The 13327-nt window shown below is 45.4% G+C and overlaps 1 protein-coding gene across 1 annotated transcript; it reads left to right on the plus strand.

The window, feature by feature from the left end:
- Positions 1 to 1424: 1424 nt before the first annotated feature.
- LOC138356557 (mucin-22-like) lies at positions 1425 to 9565 on the plus strand. Its single transcript, XM_069312756.1, has 6 exons — positions 1425 to 2067; positions 4781 to 4933; positions 4978 to 5351; positions 5411 to 5615; positions 5646 to 8978; positions 9096 to 9565. The coding sequence occupies exons 1-6, from the start codon at positions 1425 to 1427 to the stop codon at positions 9563 to 9565; spliced, it is 5178 nt and encodes a 1725-aa protein (XP_069168857.1).
- The last annotated feature ends 3762 nt before the right edge of the window (positions 9566 to 13327 follow it).

The raw sequence follows: 13327 nt of genomic DNA on the forward strand, positions 1-13327 counted from the left end.
AATCGCACTGGTTTATACGATTTATACGATAACAATACATCGCCAGTCAAAGATCGGCAGCGTAGCCTCTAGCGAGCTCAAGAACCCCTCAGCCCAGCCTCACTCAGCAAGTTTCATGGTCAACCACCAATTGGTAGAGTGTTATTCCGTGAAGTGACAGCACTTATTTTAAAGCCAGCCAAGTTAGTGGCTGTGCCCTCACAAGATTATTCACGAATTTTGTGTTGTTAATTTCGCGAGAGATTATCCACGAATTTTGTGGTGTTAATTTCGCGAGGTCACTAATAATATTTAATACTCCTGATAATATTAGAAGTTTAAAGAGGCTTATTAAGAGGCTATCATCAATAATTGTGTATATTGTTTCTCTTAAATAAAGAATTATTTAATATATATTGCACTAGTGTTCACAATACAATATTTACTAATTGCCAACCCACAACAGGGTTGGCTATACATTGACTAGTGTTTATTAATAACCTAGTCCCCTATTACCATTGACTTGATGAACTATTTATTGTTCATACTAGTCTCATTTTTACCATAGGCTAGTTGTACTATATTGAACAACCGAACACCGTTAATTAATGGTACAGACCCTACTTTGGGTGTAATTGCTATCAGCTCGAGTTGAGTTGTGTACATATAATAATTTACTTATAATCATAGCACCTTTTGAGTGATTAATTAGTGTCTGCACCATCCTAGGGTGATAATTGAGGAGCTAACCTAAAGGTACTTCCAGTGGCACTGGTTTATTACTCAAATCATTAGTGTGTATGATTATATATATATATAATGTGTATTAATTTTAAGTGCTAACCTCTAGTAGAGGTAGGATTATAGCCTAGTGATAGCAGAATTTTATCCTAGGCTACCATCAGTACTTGCTCACAATTTATGAGCCAGTGGTGTCCAATTAAAAAGTCACCATGAATAATCCACAGAAAGCAAAACGTACTTTAGCAGCATGTAAACGTCAACTGTCAAGAGATCTCAACCAATATGAACAGTTGTTATATGAGCCTGTAATTAATTATTGTTGGTTGAAAATACCACTGTTACAGATTCAAACCCAATTGCATATATTGAAAGCAAATAGGAAATCTTACCAAAATCAAGTCCACGACGACGACGACATAGTAGATGAAGACGTAGAACCATTCCTGTCTGACCTAGCACAATATGAAGAAGAAACTCAAGCCAGGTTGGAGCACTTGCATAGAATAATTGATTCTGATGTACAGCCAGTACATCAAATAGAGTAGATAATATTATGGATGCTCTGGCTCTTTTTGAGAATAAATATCAGGCCAGATTAGATCCTTTAATCAACTAGGATAAAGCCTCACCCACTACAGCATCATTAATTGAAATAATTGATTTGATGTACAGCCAGTACATCAAATAAATTAGATACTATTATGGATGATCTAACTCTTTTTGAGAATATATATCAAGCCAGATTAGATCCTTTAATCAACGAGGATAAAGCCTCACCCTCTACAGCATCACCCAATATTATACCACCAGAAATTAAGCAGTTCTCAGACAATATATCCATAGTCTCTGTGGATTCTGAAAAGCCAATACCGGAGGCTACTAAGTTAACATGCCTCCAAACTGAAATTAATGGTGAAGTTGAACCAGTAGTAGAAAATGTAAATGAAAATAGCGACAACACTAATTTCCCAGTCCAGCTTCCTAGGGATAATGCTGGCAATGAGAAAACTGTCATACATTTAGTACTGCAATTGCTGGACTTACCTCAACCTGATCAGACTACTGACTCATTACAATCCTTCAGCATGGAGTTCGAGTCACTACTAAGAACATTCAGTCTTAAGGATGACATAACCACTAGTGAATGGATAACCAATGTAGTCTTTCAACGAAAATTGTCCAGCAATATACTAGATGAATTATACACACATCTACATAACACCTTCCTGACGGTACAGGACATCACTGAAGGTTTGCATTCCATCATAAACAAACGACGTGCGAATGAGGAAGTTAAAGCCTCTTGCGAGCCTTCGGAAATAGAAAATAATAGTCAATTAAAGGGTAAAAACAACTACCCCAAATAAACATCAGCCAAATACTTACACACCAAGTTGGAGAAAATCAGGTAATGCAGCAGATTCCTCAAAGCCTACTGTTACTAGTTCCCCCAAACCAGTAACTTCCAAGCGTGCAGTAGGCTGGGGGACACGTATGTTCTGCAAAAAGAAACATTCAACATTCCGTTTTGCTAATTATCCGGACAGAGACACTCGTAGTAAGCGACTCCAGGAATTAGGGAGATGTTCAAGGTGTCTCAAGTCACACAACATAGACTATTGTGAGACCCAATTCAACACCTGTAACAGGTGTAGAGGAGGTAAACACCATGCAGCACTGTGCAAACATACGAAATTAATGTATTCAAGACCCAAGGTGGAAGATAGCATTCCCACCACAGTACAGTTTTGCAAGGTGCGACAGAAAATCAGTGTCCAAGCGGCAGAGTCCAAAAGGAATGCGACTTTGCCTACTGCCCAAATTACTATCCAGAATAAGAGGACCAAGGTCCATACCCGTGGGTTGTTTGACCTAGGGTTCCAGAGAACATATGTCACTAAAAGGTTGGCAGATGAACTACAATTAAGGCCTATAGCCCAGACGACAATCAACATCTCAGGGTTTCTAACAGATACAGGACCTCAAGTCTACCAGTTGGTACAACCATTAGTACGTTTAGGCAGGTACTTGTTTCAAGTACAAGCCATTGTGGTGGAAAAAATACCAGCAGACCTACATGTACACGGCCTGAGAGCAACAGCCAAATTCCTGAGAAATAGAGGAATAAAATTGGCAGATAATATTAAGTCTGATCACCTCACCGACTTCGGTATCCTTGTAGGTACAGACTACTACCATCGATTCATTGGTAGCCCTACTAAATATCAGGGCATAACCATGCTAAATTCTGTAGGAGGCAAATTACTCTCAGATCCAGTATTAAGCCTGAGGAGACCTATGCCTGCAGATAAACAATACCAGCAGAAATCTAAATTTGTCAGCTGATTATATTACTCCAGTAGCATTATACTAAGGAGATTACTGCTGACTATAACAACAGAGGTTGATGTTAATATCATCACTTAAAGCTGAAGATGAGTTCATAAGGCCTCAGTGGCAAATCAGTGAACAGTAGCCTAAACAGCTACAAGTCACTGCGACCAATGTCACTGAACCCACTGCAGTCTCACAACCATACTTGACTTTAATGATGGACTATTCAGTCCTCTGAATTAACTAAATTAAACCCCAATAAATCTGACGACTGATTTTGATACATTTATTATTTAATCAAGATGAATTCCATGGGCCTCAGTGTTTATATATCAGTGACCTGAAACAAGCTTCAACTTATATCTAATGTCACTGATCTCACTGCAGTCCTTGAATCATACTTGACTGTAGTACTTGATCACATTCAGTCATCTGGGTTAAATAATATGTATTTAGGCTATAATTTTAGCTTTTCAAGAGTTAACAGGGAAATGAAATCCCATTAGACTTCTAACCCCTGCAACTCTAGTACGGGACATCCGTCCTGTATGAACAGATGCACAAATGTGTGACTACTAACTACTAACATCAAATTAATCTAATAATTCGAAGGAGGAGTATCAGTGTTCGTCTGTTCTAAATAGGACTGCGACCCATGAGCAGCCCCCCGGGGAATTATGTTGGAAAACCCAACGCTATTTAATTATATTCAATACAGTAGGCAGATAACATTGCTGCTGCCGTTGTATACACAAGTTAACCCATAGAAAATGTAGCTTGTAGTGGAATTTTCCGTCAATAGAAAATGGGATATCATTGCCACATAGTACTATAAATTCACCAGCTATTCTGTTGGGAATTATTCTTAAATACAGTAGTCTTTGGACTTATTACATCATAAAAACTTCTTATTTGAATTAACTACTAGTATCAAAATAGAGTAAATGTGACCCTTCTATCATTTATTGACATCTGGACAAGGAGAGCCATGGCGTCAGATGGTGAGGAGGTCAGCCATGATTTAAGACCATAGTGGCAGGAGCGAATTCAGTTCCTATAGTTCTCTTGGACGAAATGATATAGAGATCAAATTAGAGCTCTATCATCATCAACACGCAGTCAACACAAACAAGGGAAGTGTCGTACCCAAACCCGTTTATCTAATCATTTCTGGTCAGTTAATGTTAAGTAGATATAGGGCAAACCGGTTAGGATGCAAATGAGCCACTAAATACAGGTAATTAGGCCTTGGTCCTTATCTAATAATATATAAATGTTTTCTCTGATACAGCTGTCATGTATTAGGATTCCAGCTTTTCAGCTAGTGCCCTTTAACAGGACCAAAAAGATGAAGGAAGAATTAATCTTGGTACATCAGTTACTTGGGTGATGGAAGCTAGCCTCTCACGAGGATAATTTGGTGTCGACATCCTAGTTATACCTGGTGGACTAAGCCTACCATACAATAAGATAAGGCACCTCCAATTTTATTAACTAATATATGTAGTTTAATACAGTATTTTGATTGGCTGCATATATAAAAATTTAATATAAACCCCCTCCTAATGTGTAAAGATCGGTTTGGGAGATTATTGCAGAAATACAGTCCGCTAAACATCATACAAATTGCTATCGAAATATATAAATTAACGTATATATAAATTCTATATATATTCATATAAATTAAATAAATATAAATCTCACAGGTCCGTTCCCACACCAGATGCTGCTGCTGATGCTGTTAATGAAACACCCGGTGCTGCTGCTGGTGGTGATGAAACAGTCGGGGCTGCTGCTGGTGGTGATGAAACACCCGGTGCTGCTGCTGGTGGTGATGAAACAGTCGAGGCTGCTTCTGTTGGTAATGAAAATACCGGTACTGCTTCTGCTGCTGGTTATGATGAAACAGTCGTACTGCAGTTGCTGTATATGAAAAAGTCGGTTCTGCTGCTGTTGACGACGAAACAGTCAGTACTGCTGCTGCTGTTGATGAAACAGTCGGTGCTCCTGCTGCTGGTGATGAAACACCTAGTGCTACTGCTGCTGGTGATGATAAAACACCCGGTTCTGCTGCTGTTGCTTGTGAAACAGTCGGTGCTGCTGTTGATGAAACACCCATTGCTGCTGCTGCTGGTGGTGATGAAACACCCTGTGCAGCTGCTGCTGGTGATGTAACAGTTGGTGCTGCTGCTGATGGGGAAGAAACAGTCGGTGCTGCTGCTGCTGGTGATAAAACATCCGGTGCTGCTGCTTATGGTGATGAAACACCCGGTGCTGCTGCTGGTGAGGAAACAGTCGGTGTTACTGCTGCTGTTGATGAAACAACTTGGTGGTGATAAAACACCCGGTGCAGTTGCTGCTGGTGATTACACCCGGTGCTGCTGCTGCTGCTGGTGAGGAAACAGTCGGTGCTCCTGCTGATGATGATGAAACAGTCGGGGCTGCTGTTGCTGTTGATGAAACGCCCAGTGCAGCTGTTACTGTTGATGAAACATCAGGTGCAGCTGGTGTTGGTGATGACACTCAGGGTGCTTCTGCTGCTGGCGAGGAAACAGTCGGTGCTGCTGCTGGTAATGAAACACGTTGAGCTGCTGGTGCTTGCGATAATACACCCGGTGCTGCTGCTGGTAGTGGTGAAACACCCGGTGCTGCTGCTGCTTGGGATAATACACCCGGTGCTGCTACTGGTAGTGGTGAAACACCCGGTGCTGCTGGTGGTGGTGTTGAAACACCCGGTGCTGCTGCTGCTTGGGATAATACACCCGGTGCTGCCGCTGCTGGTGATGAAACTCCCGGTGCTGCAGCTGGTAGTTGTGAAACACCCAGTGCTGCTGCTGCTTGGGATAATACACCCGGTGCGGCAGCTGGTAGTTGTGAAACACCCGGTGCTGCTGCTGCTTGGGATAATACACCCGGTGCTGCTGCTGATAGTGGTGAAACACCCGGTGCTGCTGCTGGTGGTGATGAAACACCCGGTGCTGCTGCTGCTTGGGATAATACACCCGGTGCTGCTGCTGCTGGTGATGAAACTCCCGGTGCTGCAGCTGGTAGTTGTGAAACACCCAGTGCTGCTGCTGCTTGGGATAATACACCCGGTGCGGCAGCTGGTAGTTGTGAAACACCCGGTGCTGCTGCTGCTTGGGATAATACACCCGGTGCTGCTGCTGCTGGTGATGAAACTCCCGGCGCTGCTGCTGGTAGTGGTGAAACACCCAGTGCTGCTGCTGGTGGTGATGAAACACCCGGTGCTGCTGCTGGTGGTGATGAAACAGTCGGTGCTGCTGCTACTGTTGATGAAATAACCGGTGCTGGTGGTGGTGGTGTTGAAACACCCAGTGCTGCTGCTGGTGGTGATGAAACAGTCAGTTCAACTGCTGCTGTTAATGAAACAGTCGGTGCTGCTGCTTGTGGTGATGAAACAGTCGGTTGCGCTGCTGGTGGTGATGAAACACCCGGTGCTGCTGCTGCTGCTGCTGTTGGTGATGAAACTCCCAGTGGTGCTGCTGATACTGGTGATGAAACGTCCGGTGCAGCTGCTGGTGGTGATGAATCTCCCGGTGGTGCTGCTGATACTGGTGATGAAACGTACGGTGCAGCAAGTGCTGGGGATGAAACAGTCAGTACAACTGCTGCTGTCAATGAAACAGTCGGTGCTGCTGCTGGTGATGATGAAACAGTCGGTGCTGCTGCTGGTGATGATGAAACAGTCGGTGCTGCTGCTGGTGGCGAAACAAACGAAGCTGCTGTTGCTGGTGGTGATGAAACACCAGATGCTACTGCTGCTGTTAATGAGACACCCGGTGCTGCTGGTGGTGATGAAACAGTCGGTGTTGTTGCTGCTGGTGATGAAACAGTCGGTGTTGCTGCTGCTGCTGGTGATGATATAAAACATGGTGCTGCTGCTGATAGGGAAGAAACAGTCGGTGTTGCTGCTGCTGTTGATGAAACAGTTGGGGTTGCTGCTGGTGATTATGAAACAGTCGGTGCTGCTGGTGGTGGTGATGAAACAGTCGGTGCTGCTGGTGGTGGTGGTGAAACACCCGGTGCTGCTGCTGGTGGTGGTGATGAAACAGTTGGTGTTGCTGCTGGTGATGATGAAACAGTCGGTGCTGCTGGTGGTGGTGATGAAACAGTCGGTGCTGCTGGTGGTGGTGGTGAAACACCCGGTGCTGGTGATGATGAAACAGTCGGTGTTGCTGCTGGTGGTGAAGAAACACCCGGTGCTGGTGATGATGAAACAGTCGGTGTTGCTGTTTGTGATGCAACACTCGGTGCTGCTGCTGTTAATGAAACAGTGGGTGGTGCTGCTGCTGTTGATAAAACAGTCGGTGTTCCTGCTGGTGCCTATGAAACAGTGGGTGCTGTTGCTGCTGGTGATGAAACAAACGAAGCTGCTGTTGCTGGTGGTGATGAAACACCAGATGCTACTGCTGCTGTTAATGAGACACCCGGTGCTGCTGGTGGTGATGAAACAGTCGGTGTTGTTGCTGCTGGTGATGAAACAGTCGGTGTTGCTGCTGCTGCTGGTGATGATATAAAACCTGGTGCTGCTGCTGATAGGGAAGAAACAGTCGGTGTTGCTGCTGCTGTTGATGAAACAGTTGGAGTTGCTGCTGGTGATTATGAAACAGTCGGTGCTGCTGGTGGTGGTGATGAAACAGTCGGTGCTGCTGGTGGTGGTGGTGAAACACCCGGTGCTGCTGCTGGTGGTGGTGATGAAACAGTTGGTGTTGCTGCTGGTGATGATGAAACAGTCGGTGCTGCTGGTGGTGGTGATGAAACAGTCGGTGCTGCTGGTGGTGGTGGTGAAACACCCGGTGCTGGTGATGATGAAACAGTCGGTGTTGCTGCTGGTGGTGAAGAAACACCCGGTGCTGGTGATGATGAAACAGTCGGTGTTGCTGTTTGTGATGCAACACTCGGTGCTGCTGCTGTTAATGAAACAGTGGGTGGTGCTGCTGCTGTTGATGAAACAGTCGGTGTTCCTGCTGGTGCCTATGAAACAGTGGGTGCTGTTGCTGCTGGTGATGAAACAAACGAAGCTGCTGTTGCTGGTGGTGATGAAACACCAGATGCTACTGCTGCTGTTAATGAGACACCCGGTGATGCTGGTGGTGATGATGAAACAGTCGGTGCTCCTGCTGCTGGTGATGAAACAGTCGGTGCTGCTGCTACTGGGGATGAAACAGTCGGTGACTCTCCTGCTGGTGTTGAAACTCCCGGTGCTGCTGCTGTTGATGATGAAACACAAGGTTCTGCTGCTATTGCTTGTGAAACAGTCTGGGCAGCTGCTCCTGTTGATGAAACACCAAGTGCTGCTGCTGCTGCTGCTGGTGATGAAACACCCCGTGCAACTGCTGCTGGTGATGAAACAGTCGGTGCTGCTGCTCCTGGTGATGATGAAACACCCGGTGCTGTAGCTAATGGTGAGGAATCAGTAGGTGTTGCTGCTGGTGGTGGCGATGAGACACCCGGTGCTGCTGCTGCAAATGGTGACGAAACAGTAGGTGTTGCTGCTGCTGCTGCTCCTGGTGGCGATGAAATACCCGGTGCTGCTGCTGCTGGTGATGAAACAGTCGGTGTTGCTGCTGCTGGTGATGAAACAGTCGGTGTTGCTGCTGCTGTTGATGAAACAGTCGGTGTTGCTGCTGCTGGTGATGAAACAGTCGGTGCTGCGCCTGCTGGTGATGAAACAGTCGGTGCTGATGCTGTTGCTGGTGATGATATACAACCTGGTGCTGCTGCTGGTGGGGAAGAAACAGTCGGTGTTGCTGCTGCTGTTGATGAAACAGTCGGTGTTGCTGCTGCTGCTGGTGATGATATAAAACCTGGTGCTGCTGCTGATAGGGAAGAAACAGTCGGTGTTGCTGCTGCTGTTGATGAAACAGTTGGTGTTGCTGCTGCTGTTGATGAAACAGTCGGTGTTGCTGCTGCTGTTGATGAAACAGTTGGTGTTGCTGCTGCTGTTGATGAAACAGTCGGTGTTGCTGCTGCTGTTGATGAAACACACGGTGCTGCTGCTGGTGGTGATGAAACAGTCGGTGTTGCTGGTGGTGGTGATAAAACACCCGGTGCTGCTGCTGGTGATGAAACAGTCGGTGCTGCGCCGCTGGTGATGAAACAGTCGGTGTTGATGCTGCTGTTGATGAAACACCCGGTGCTGCTGCTGCTGGTGATGAAACAGTCGGTGCTGCGCCTGCTGGTGATGAAACAGTCGGTGCTGATGCTGTTGGTGATAAAACACCCGGTGCTGCTGCTGGGGATGAAACACCCGGTGCTGCTGCTGCTGGTGATGAAACAGTCGGTGTTGCTGCTGCTGTTGATGGAGCAACCGGTGCTTCTGCTGGTGATGATGAAACACCCGGTGCAGTTGCTGGTGGTGGTAACACCCAGTGCAGCTGCTGTTGGTGATGAAACACACGGTGCTGCTGCTGCTGCTGGTGAGGAAACAGTCGGTGCTGCTGCTGGTCATGATGAAACAGTCAGTGCTGCTTTTAGAGTCAAATAGGGACTCTACATCCAACGAGGTTCTTATCCCCGTGGTCTGCGCTCCCCGCAGTAGGTCAACAAATTCCTTGGGAGACTTCAGGCTGAAAGCACAAGGTATGTAAGGAGTCAGCAACCCGTTGAGTCGTTTAGCCAGTCTGTATGTGGGTGTGGGTTCGGCTGATGATTAGCCGAAGTGGGTTTCAAGGTTTGTGAGTCTTGACATTTCTCTTTCCTTTCCTTTCTCTCTTCTCTCTTTTTTTCTGTTCATTGTTTTCTCTTACGTTCCCTTACTACCTTCTTATTCCTATTACTATCTCCTTCTCGTTCGGTGGTTATAATAGGAGCTGCCTCGTATGGGCCAAAAGGCCCTCTGCAGTTCTTATACCTACTACTACACCTTACCTTGCTTCTCACCTCTCTCGTGCCTATTTATTGCCTGCATCTATTTCCTCATCACCACGGGAGACATCTCCCGTCACGCAGGATGCAGTCGCACCTCCATAGATCTCCAGTATCAGCTCTTGATACTGGTAATGGCTCAAAAGCCCGCCACTTACGGGCTATTCATGCCCGTGCCACCTTTTAGGTGGCTTAATCTTTATCAATCAATTCCTCATCACTCGAACATTTAATCACGGGGGAGACATCTCCCGTCACGCAGGGTGCAGTCGCACCTCCACAGATCTTGAGTATCAGCTCTTGATACTGGTAATGGCTCAAAAGAGCCACCACCGACGGGCTATTTATGCCCGTGCCACCTTTTGGGTGGCTTAATCTTCATCAATCAATCAATTCCTCATCACAATCGACTTGAGAATGGTCCAGGACGGATCGAAACGTCGTCGTCCCTTCACCTTCTAGTGTGTGGTCTGGTCAACATACTTTAGCCACGTTATTGTGACTCATCGCCTGCATATGGATACCACACGTTAGCGTCTTACTCTGTTTAATTTCTTCGATGCTCTACCTTCCTTTAATTAAACAGCCTTTTCGCGCCTTTGAATCTTCCCTTCTTGCCGCCAAGCGTCGAAAGAACCAGCTCAGGTTTCTTAGAGACTGTCTTGCTGAGCAAGTTTCTCCCTCCTTCTTTATTTCACTTTCTCCGGTTCAACACTTCGGGATCTCCTTTTCCTGAAAATGCCCGCCTTCTTCTTCAAGAACTTATTCATGCCACCTCCTTGCAAGTTGATGAGGCTTTTCTAGCTGTTCGTCAACATCAACGCTTTCTATCCTCTTCTTTTCCCAGTGATCTATGCAATATCATTTTTCCAATTGCATTTGACACTGCTCACGTCTCCTCTTCCCGCCACTCCTCCACACTACACAACAAACTTCAACGCTTGATCTCCAGCAGTCCTTGGGCTAAATACTCTCTCTCTGACTGTGTTACCAATCTTTCATCCTACCCTCTTTCTAAGCACCAGCAAGAACTTCTTGGCCTTGGTCTTTCTTTTGCTACTTCCCCTGGCCCACGCTATGGCATTGACCTCATTAGTTCCTTTGACAGGTTTGTCAATTCTAACTCTAGTACTCTTTCGGACTTGTCTGCCTTTAGAAAGGCCCAAATCCCCGTTCTTGACAGCTTGTTTTCTAAAAATCACTACCATCCTCGTCGCTTCCAACTTGTCCTTGCCTCCCTGAAATCTAGCAACTCTATTCTTATCCTTCCTTCCGACAAAGGCAATTCTGTGGTTGTCCTTGACCGTCAGGACTACCTCCGAAAAGCAGATGTTTTGCTCTCTGACTCTCGCACTTATGCTCCTCTGACTTCTAACTCTTTGGATCACCTCAAAACTTCCTTTAACCGCAAACTAAGACAGCTTTCTAATCTTTGTCCTCCTGACTTTGATCTCATTATACGTCTCCCTGTCATCTGCCCTTCTCTTCCTTATTTCTATCGTCTTCCTAAGACTCATAAACCTGGTGTTCCTCTTTGTCCTATCATTTCTTCACGGGGCTGTCAGCTATCCTCTTGCCTCCTGGCTAGCTAAAACCAAGACGCCTTACTTTGGCACTTTTTCCCCTGCCCACCTTCGTCACTCTCAGGACTTCATAGAAAGACTGCGCATGCAACCCTCTTGTAAGATGCTTAGTCTTGATGTCGACTCTCTGTTCACTAATGTTCCGCTCGATGACGTTCTCTCTTTCCTTAGACAGAAGGCGTCTGGGGGCCTTCTTCCTCTCCCGCTTCCTACTGACGTTTTCCTCGAACTCCTTAGACTCTGTGTTGACTCTAACTCTTTCTCTTTCAACGGTAATTATTACACTCAAACTTTCAGTGTCGCTATGGGTTCTCCTCTCTCCCCTGTTCTTGCTAATTTCTACATGGAATACTTTGAAACTGTTCTTCTTCCTTCTATTGATACTCGTCCCTCTCTCTGGCTTCGCTATGTTGATGACATTTTTGCTTTATCGCCTCATGACCTTAGTCTTTTCCAGCCTTTCCTCGCCTCTCTTAACAATCTGACTCCTTCTATCCATTTCAAAGTTGAATGGGAATCTAATTCCCTCCTTCCTTTTCTTGACGTTCACAGCTCTGTGTCCGGGTTCTCTTTCTCTGTCTACCGCAAACCCATGCATAGTGGCATGTACATTCACTTCTTTTCCTACCATCCTCCTTCTGTTAAGAAAAGTGTCCTCGTCTCTCTCTTCCTCCGTGCTCTACGCATCAGCGACCCTCAGTTTCTTGACTCTGAAATTGCCTTTATGTACAAATCATTCTCTCGCCTTGGTTACCCTTTGCATTTTATCAACGATGCCTACTCTCAAGCTAAACGAAATTTTTTTCATCCTAAACCTGCTTCCAACACTAGTAGCACTGTAATATGCCTTCCCTTTATATCTGAACTCAAAACTTTTACCAATACCTTTCGTCCTCTTGACATAAAGCTCGCCTTTCGACAAACTAACACACTTCGTAGCAATCTAGTTCACACTGCTCCTCCTGCTTCTAATGCTGCTGGTATCTACTCTATTTCCTGTTCGTTTTGTCCTCTCTAATACTTTGGCGAAACTGGCCGTACACTGAATGACAGACTTAAAGAACACAAGAGAAGTGTTAAGTCTGCAGACACTAACTGCTCTCTTCTGTAATGTGAGGGATTCCAATCATCCTATTGATTGGTCTTCCTCCAAAATAATCTTTCCTGCCTCTACTCTACACAGACGCCGTCTTGTTGAATCGGCTCTAATACACAATGTACCCAACATGAACTTGCGTCCTGGCTTTGTTGCTGTGGACTCTTCCCTTTCACAGTATATACTTAAATGCTCTAATCTTTCTAACAAACGTGACCTAACATAAGCTTACCCTTCCGTTTATCTTTCTTTCTCTTTCCTTTTCTTTCTCTCTTCTCTCTTTTTTTCTGTTCATTGTTTTCTCTTATGTTCCCTTACTACCCTCTTCTTATTCCTATTACTATCTCCTTCTCATTCCGTGGTTATAATAGGAGCTGCCTCGTATGGGCCAATAGGCCCTCTGCAGCTCTTATTCCTGCAACTGTTCCCTCTACTACACCTTACTTTGCTCCTCACCTCTCTCTTGCCTATTTACTGCCTGCATCTATTTCCTCATCACAATCGACTTGAGAATGGTTCAGGACAGACCGAAACGTCATCGTTCCTTCACCTTCTAGTGTGCGATCTGGTCAACATACTTTAGCCACGTTATTGTGACTCATCGCCCAAGCACTTGGACCATCGGGAATCGAACACAAACGTATTTTATAAGCAGAACAGATTTAATAAATTTAAGCAAACTGAAGTGCACACAGATGTTCTC

Source organism: Procambarus clarkii, chromosome 73, assembly GCF_040958095.1.
Source record: "Procambarus clarkii isolate CNS0578487 chromosome 73, FALCON_Pclarkii_2.0, whole genome shotgun sequence".
Classification (NCBI taxonomy): Eukaryota; Metazoa; Arthropoda; class Malacostraca; order Decapoda; family Cambaridae; genus Procambarus; species Procambarus clarkii.